The sequence below is a fragment of the Trichechus manatus genome, unplaced genomic scaffold (assembly GCF_000243295.1).
Source record: "Trichechus manatus latirostris isolate Lorelei unplaced genomic scaffold, TriManLat1.0 scaffold00057, whole genome shotgun sequence".
Lineage (NCBI taxonomy): Eukaryota > Metazoa > Chordata > Mammalia > Sirenia > Trichechidae > Trichechus > Trichechus manatus.
The window spans coordinates 802,095-810,209 of record NW_004443993.1 but is presented as its reverse complement, the minus strand read 5'-3'; the positions used below and the strand labels follow the sequence as shown (position 1 = coordinate 810,209).

Here is an 8,115-nt window from a genome sequence, read left to right as displayed (position 1 = left end):
AAGCTGTGGCGAGGAGTAAGGGCCATGACAATTCATTGGAGGGTTGGGGCAGAGAGTCAGGTCTGTGTAAGCTGTGGCGAGGAGTAAGGGCCATGGGAATCCACTGGAGAGTTGGGGCAGGGAGTCAGGTCTGTGTAGGCAAGTGATGATGGGGCCCAGCCCGGTGTGGTGTCCAAGACTGTTGACAGGGGAGTGGATACCTGGTAGACGGTGACCCTGGCACTAAGGTCGGGCTCCATGTGCCGCAGGCCCAACTTGGCCAGGTCCACGGGGTCCTGGGGCAGGTCTCGGGGCACTGGGAAGGGGTTGATGTTCTTGAAGCGGGAGAACCACAGCTTCATGCGCAGGAACTTAAGCATGGGGTAGCTTTTCCGTCCAAATATCTGAATCAGCAGGAACTCCGTCTCCTTGTTGGGCATCACCCCTGTTCAGGCAGACGCAGGCAGAGCCCCAGGAGGGAAGCAGCGGAGGGACAAAGAACAGAGCGAGGGAGATGGAGGAAGAGCGGAGGCAGACGAACAGAGGATGAGACCAAGGATCAGAGGCAGGGAAAAATGAAGTCAGGGATGGGGGCAGAGAGAGGGGGGTAAGGAGAGGAGTCAGAGCCATGGCTGGAGGGAGGGGCCGGCTGCCTGTCACATGAGCCCCGCCCCCTAGATGTAAGCCAGCCTCACCGTGGTTCTCCATCTGCTCCAGGACAGCGACACCACACTCCTGCTGCCGAGGGTAGTGCACGAAGATGTGCTGGATGATGCTGCGTGGCCGGAAGACCTCCTTGGGGAAGATGTCGAGCAGCATGTTGTAGACGGCCAGGTCCCGCTCGACGCCATACTGCCGCATCTTGCGCAAGGCCAGGTAGATGAAGTCCACGTGGCCCCGCTTGCGCACGCTGTGCTGCCTGAAGTTCTGCACGGCCTGCACAAAGCTCGCCTTGTCCCGCTCCCCACTAGGCGCCTGCCCAAACAGCTCCTCGTGGGGTACCAGGGCCTTGATGGGCCTCCTTGAAAGCTCAGGGGGGTCTGGGACCAGCGAAGAGTCAGAGTGGGAGCTGTGGGTGGCTGCACTGCAGTGGAGGCCCCGCAGGACCTGGGAGGCGACCTGGGGACAGAGGAACGCTGCTGGAATCTGGCACCTCCCGGTACCCCTTGGGGGCTACCCGGCTAGCTCTTTCCTAGGAGAGGTGCCAGCAGTCATCCCTGAGGGCAGCCCTGGGGAACTGTGGTTACAAACCCAGGATTAGGCACCACTGCAAAGTGTGATAAAATGCAATGCTGGCACGGCTGTGAGGAAACGGACACTCATCCACTGCTGGTGAGCCCTGGGAAAACCTCCATGGAAGCATTTGGCAATGTTCACCACCATTACAAACACACCTAGAAGCACACAAGTGCCAAGTGGCTTTTGTACAAAGTTATCCACTGCAGCAGTGGAAACAGCCCACATGTCCATCAGCAAGGGAGTGTTGAAACAAATCGCCATGTACCTGGACAAGAACACCGGCAGCTGTAAAACCCACTGAAGAGGCTCTCGCTGTGTGATCTGGAATAAGCTCCAAGGAATATTATTAAATGAAAAAAAAGCAAAGTGTGTAACAATGTGTAGAGTAGGTTCTCACTTGTATAAAAAAGAAATATACATGTTGTTGTGTGCTGTCCAGTTAATTCCGACTCATAGCGCTCAGCTGCTAACCAAAAGGTCGGTGGTTCGAACCTACCAGCCACTCCATAGGAGAAAAGACTTGGCAATCTGTTCCCATAAAGATTTCAGCCTAAGAAACCCTATGGGGAAGTTCTACTCTGTCCTATAGGGTCGCTGTGAGTCAGAATCTACTTGATGGCACATAACATGATAGAGCAGAACTGCCCAATAGGGTTTCCTCGGCTGTAATCTTTACAGAGGAGCCCTGGTTGCCCAATGGTTGGCGCTCAGCTGCTAACCAGAAGGTCAGCAGTTTGAACCCACCAGTGGCCGTGCAGGAGAAAAGACCTGGTGATCTGCTCCCGTAAAAATTACCTAGGCAGTTCTACTCTGTCCTATAGGGTCACTATGAATCAGAATCAACTTGATGGCACACAAAAATAACAGTCTTTACAGGAGCAGATTGCCTAGTCTTTTCTCCCATGGAGCTGCTGCTTGGTTTGAAGTGCTAACCTTTCAGTTAGCAGCTTAACGCTTAACCGTTGCACCACCAGGGTACGCGTGCTCTTTCCCTCTCTCTTTATATATTTTTTTGTATAGGTATAAAATATCTCTGGAAGGAAATACAGTAAGTCATAACATCTTTTGCCTCCAGAGAGAACTAAGTGGTGGCTGGACAGGAGAGGGACAGACTCTTGTCATGGCACAGCCTCAGAACTTTTTGAAATTTGAACTCTATTCCTCACTGTAATTAAGTGTAGTACCTATTCCAAAGGTAAATTAAAAAAAATAAATAAATAAGGAAAACACAGGTTTTGGAATCAGCAGGAGTCTTGGCTTGACTGTTCTATGCCAGGCGATGGCCCACATCCTGCATTGCTCGGGCCTCAGTTTCCCCATCTGTTTTGATGGCGCCTCCCTTGGGTCAAGGAGATCTTGTTGCCCAGAGTGGGCAGCGCATGCTGAACAGAAGTTGGCAAACCATGGCCCATAGGCCAAACCCAGCCAGTTGCCTGCTTTTCTTTTCTTTTTTTTTTTTAATATTTTATTGTACTTCAGGTGAAGGCTTACAGAACAAATAGTTTCTCATAAAAAAGTAGTACACATGTTGTTTTATGACATTGGTTAACAACCCCACAACATATCAACCTTCTAACTTCTCAACCTTTTTTTTTTTTGCCTGCTTTTCTAAATAAAGTTTTATTGGAACACAGCTATGCTCATTCATTGACGTATTGTCTGTGGCTGCTTTAGTGTTACAGTTGCAGAGATGAATAGTTGTGACAGCGGTAGTATGGCCTGCAAAGCCAAAGATATTTACTATTTGACACTTAAAGAAAAAGTTAGCCAACCCCTGTTTTAGATGGTATGTTAACAAACTTCTTATTTTAATTTAAACTGAATGTTTAAATTAGAATGGCTACATATAAGGCATCTTTAAAAACACAGAGCTAATAAAAGCTAACATTTACTGAATACTCTTACCTTCCAGGTACTGCTGAGTACTTTAAAAGCGTAAGACACATTTCATTTTTACAACTGCCATATGAGGGAGTCTTCTAACTGTGCCCATTTTACAGATGAGGAAACCGAGGCCCAGAGCAATAAAGTAGGATGCAGACTGGAGTCTGTGCTCTCAATCCCTCTACTCTGCTGCCTCCAACAGCTCATCTAGATGTACTGTTTAGATAAGGTGGTATTAAAAAAAAAAAAGAGGCGTTGATTTAAAGTGAAATTTTAGGCAACTAATACTACAGAAAGAAGCCCTAGTGGCTGCTAACCAAAAGGTCGGGAGTTTGAACCCACCAGCCACTCCATAGCACAAAGATGTGGTGGTCTGCTTCTATTAAGATTACAGCCTTGGAAACCCTATAGGACAGTTCTACTCTGTCCTATAGGGTTGCTATGAGTTGGAATCGACTCAATGGCAGTGGATTTGGTTTTTTGATTTAATACTACAGGTAGCTGGCACGTAGGACAAAAATTGGAAAGAAGTTCTGGAATGCCCAAAGTAGGGGGAACACGACAAATGAGAAAATGCAAATAAAATGCTTAGCACAGGGCCTGGCACAGAGTAAATGCTCAATATGGAAGCTATTATCATCACCATTGTTATCTACGGCCGTTGATTTGCTTGCACATTCTGGTCACTTTGGATAAGGGAAGAAGTTCAACTTTCTGCCCCCATCTTTAAGCTGGATGTATCACCACCCAAATCCATTTAGCTCATCCTTATTTTCAAATTCAACCTCCTCACCACGGGGGCACCAGCACCTCTTAAGATAAGTTAGGTACCTTCCACCTCAGAGCAGATGGGCCAGCTCAGAGCCCCCAGAGCTGGCTTCACAGGGTGGATTTTGAAGGGGTTGGGAGCAAATCCCAGGACTTCCTCCCCCGACCCCGACCAGGGGAGGTGACCACCTGGCTGGCTGTTACCTGAGAGAAGGGGGCTCCTGTCAGGGTGGGCCCGCAGATGCCTCCCCAGCCTCGAGAGAGACCCCGGGCCAGCAGGATGGCTTGGACCCAGCTCATGATTGCTTGTCAGATGACCACCTGGCCAAGAGAAGAGACGCCATCAGCCTGGCACCCTCACCCACTAACAGAGACAAGACCCCCATATGGGCAGAGGCTACATTCCAGACTGCATGGCTAACTTACCCCAAGAGTCTGGACAAGGCCCAATGTAACTTTCAGTGGCCTTGGTTTCCTCATCCACAAGAAGGGGCTTAGATGACTGCTACAATCAAGGGTCCCTGCTTCTACTGGGCCAAACCCTTCACTATCTTGAGGAATTTGCTTCAGCAATGGTCCCCCTCCCTACTGGATCATTCTATTTTTTGTTTTTTTAAAAAAGCTTTATTCATATACTATACAGTTCACCTTTTTAAAGCGTACAATTCAGTGTTTTTCATGTATTCACAGACTTGTGCAACCATCACAATCTAATTTTAGAACAGTTTTGTTACCCTAGAAAGAAACTCTATACCCATTAGCAGCCACTCTGTTTTCTCCTACCCTCAACTCTAAGCAACCACTAATCTCCTTTCTATAGATTTGCCCTTCTGGGCATTTCATATAAATGGAGTCATATAACACGTGTGCTTTTTTGTCTGGCTTCTTATACTTAATGTAATATTTTCAAGGTTCATCTATGCTGTAGCACGCATAGAACTTCATTTCTTGTTATTGCCAAAAAACTATTCCGTGGTGTGACTTTAACCACATTTTATGTATCCATTCAATTGATGGACATTCTGGTTGTTTCTACATTTTGACTATTATGACTAATGAAGCTATGAACATCCCTGTATAGGTTTTTGGGTGAACAAAATTGCTGGGACATATGGCAATTGTTTAACATTTTGAGGAACCACCAAAGTGTTTTCCACAGTGGCTGTACCATCTTACATGCCCACCAGCATCAGGCTTCCAATTTTTCCCCATCCTCTCCAATACTTGTTATTGTCTGTCTTTTTTATTAGAGCTATCCTAGTGGGTGTGAGGTGGTACCTCATTCTGGTTTGGATTTGCATTTTCCCAGTGATGTTGAGCATTTTTCCTGTGCTTATTGACCATTTGTTTTATCTTCAGTGGAGAAACATCTTTTCAGAGCCTTTGTCAATTTTCAAAAATGTAGGTTCTTTTTTATTATTGAGTTGTAAGGGTTCCGTAGTCTGGACACTAGACCCTAATGATTTGCAAAGTTTCTCCCATTCTGTGTGTTGTCTTTTCACTTTTTGATGGTATTACTTGCAGCACAAAAATTTTAAATTTTGATGAAGTCCAGGTTATCTGTGTTTTCCTTTTGTGGCTATGCTTTTGGTTTTGTATCTAAGAAACCACTGCCTAACCCATAGGGTTTACTCCCACTTTCTTTTAGGAGTTTTATAGTTTCAGTTCTTACATTTAGGTCTGTGATCCATTTTGAGTTAATTTTTTGGGTATGGTGTCAGGAAGAAGTTCCCTTTACTATTTTCCATGTTGATATCCATTTATCCCAGCACCATTTGTTGAAAAGACTCATTTTTCCCCATTTATTATCTTAGCACCCTTACTGAACATTGATCATAAACATATGAATTTATTTCTGGATTCTCAATTCTATTCCACTGGTCTGTATGTTTAGCCTTAAGCCAGTACCACATTGTCTTGTATGCTGCAGCTTTATTAAGTTTTGAAAATGGGGAAGAGTGAGTCCTCCAACTTTGTTCTTCTTTAAGATTATATTGGCTAGTCTGGGTTCCTTGCATTTCCACAGGAATTTTAGGATTAGCTTGTTAATTTCTACAAGAAAGCCAGCTGGGATTCTGATAAGGATTGTGTTGACTCTGTAGATCAATTTGGGGAGTACTGCCATCTTAACAATATTAAATCTTCTGATCCATGAACATAGGATGTGATGTCTCTCCATTTATTGAGATCTTTAATCTCTTTCAATGTTTTGTAGTCTTCAGTGTACAAGTCTTACACTTCTTTTGTTAAATGTATTCGTATTTTGTTTTTTATGGAAGTATTGTAAATGGAATGTTTTCTTAATTTCATTTATGCATTGTTTATTGGCCGTGTATAGAGATACATTTTTATATGTTGATCTTATAATCCTGCAATTTTGCTAAGCTCATTTATTAGTTCTAATAGTTTTTTAGTGTATTCCTTAGGATTTTCTATATACATGATCATGTCATCTGCAAACAGAGTTTTACTTCTTCCTTTCCAATCTGGATGCCTTTCATTTCTTTTTCTTTCCTAACTGCCCTGGCTAAAACCTCCAGTACAACGTCGAATAAAAAAGGTGAGAGCAGACATCCTTGTCTTGTTCCTGATTTTAGGGGTAAAGCATCCAGTCTTATACCAGTAAGTATGATGCCAGCTGTGGGATTTTCATAGATGTCTTTTTTTAGGTTAAGGAAGTTCCTTTCTATTCCTAGTTTGTTGAATGTTTTTATCACAAATAGGTGTTGGATTTTGCCAAATGCTTTCTGTCTATTGAGATGATCATGTATTTTTTTGTCCTTTGATTTTTGGATGTTAAACTAACCTTGCATTTCTGGGATATGTTGCTGGGATTTGGTTTGTTAGTATATTGTTGAGAATTTTTTGCATCTATATTCATAAAAGATATTGGTCTGTAGTTTTCTTTTCTTGTGATGTCTTTGTTTAGTTTTGGTATCAGGATAATACTGGCCTCATAGAATGAGTTGAGAAGTGTTTGAATCATTCTTATCAGCATTTAAACCTGTTCTAGCATCTCCCATCTTGACCCCAGGTCTCCCTCCAACCTCTGCTCCACATCTGCTCCCTTTATAGCAAAATTTCTCCCAAGAGGTGTCTACGCACTACAATTCCTTTCTCACTCTCTCCAACCTGGCTGCTCCTCCAACCACTCACTGAAATCTCTCTTGTAAAGGCCTCTGTGTTCTACATCTTATAAAGACTATGGTTACTTCTCAAGATTCCATCTTGGTCAATTTCTCAGAAGCACCTGGCGCAGGTGACCCAGCTTCCTGCCTTTTTCTCAGCAATCAGACATTCTCTTGGTTTTCTTCCTAGCGCTAGGCCTCTGTTTCTCAGACAATCAGCAAGATACATTTCCTTCTCTAAAGTTTGCAATGTTCTTAAGTGCTTGAATATGCAGATGACTCACCTGGGATCTTATTAAAGTGCAAATTCTGATTCAGCACATCTGGGCTGGGGCCACAGACTCTGCACATCTAAGACACTCCTGGATGAGGCTGATACTGCTGGTCTGGGGACCACACTTTGTGTAAGGAGACTGCAAAGAATTCCACACTGTGGATTTGTCTGTTTGCTTCCCTGCAGTGTCATTTAACTTGTTCCTCTCTTCTCTGTATTTCCTGTATACAGCTCTGGTGGTTCTCAAACTTTGTTCATATTGGAATCTTTTAGGGAGCTTTAAAAAATTCCTATGCCAAACAACCTAGGTGCCCATCAACGGACGAATGGATAAACAAATTATGGTATATCCACACAACGGAATACTACGCAACGATAAAGAACAATGATGAAGCCGTGAAACATAACATGGAGGATCTGGAGGTCATTATGCTGAGTGAATTTAGTCAGCCACAGAAGGGCAAATATTGTATAAGACCACTATTATAAGAACTCAAGAAAAGGTTTATACACAGAAGAAAACATTCTTTGATGGTTACGAGGGTGGGGAGGGAGGGTGAAGGTTATTTACTAGCCAGATAGTAGAAAAGAATTATCTTTGGTGAAGGGAAGGACAGCACACACTACAGCGGAAGTCAGCACAACGAGACTAAACCAAAGCTAAGAAGTTTCCTGAATACAATCAAACACTTTGAGGGATAGAGTAGCCGGGCTAGGGGTCTGGGGACCATGCTTTCAGGGGACATCTAGGTCAACTGGTATAACAAAGCTTATTAAGAAAATGTTCTGCATCCTACTTTGGTGAGTGGCGTCTGGGGTCTTAAAAGCTTGCAAGCGGCCATC

The 8,115-nt window shown here is 44.1% G+C and overlaps 1 protein-coding gene across 1 annotated transcript in view; it reads right to left on the bottom strand.

Moving 5' to 3' along the window:
* ECSIT (ECSIT signaling integrator) overlaps nt 1-8,115 on the bottom strand; it is a 16,213-nt gene that overhangs the window by 4,866 nt on the left and 3,232 nt on the right. The window contains exons 3-5 of the mRNA XM_004378314.2: nt 4,075-4,191; nt 675-1,098; nt 201-424 (exon numbers count right to left, since the gene is read on the bottom strand). Of these exons, the coding sequence (XP_004378371.1) occupies nt 201-424; nt 675-1,098; nt 4,075-4,170 (744 nt within the window). The 5' untranslated portion in view covers nt 4,171-4,191. The remainder of the gene's footprint in view (nt 1-200; nt 425-674; nt 1,099-4,074; nt 4,192-8,115) is intronic.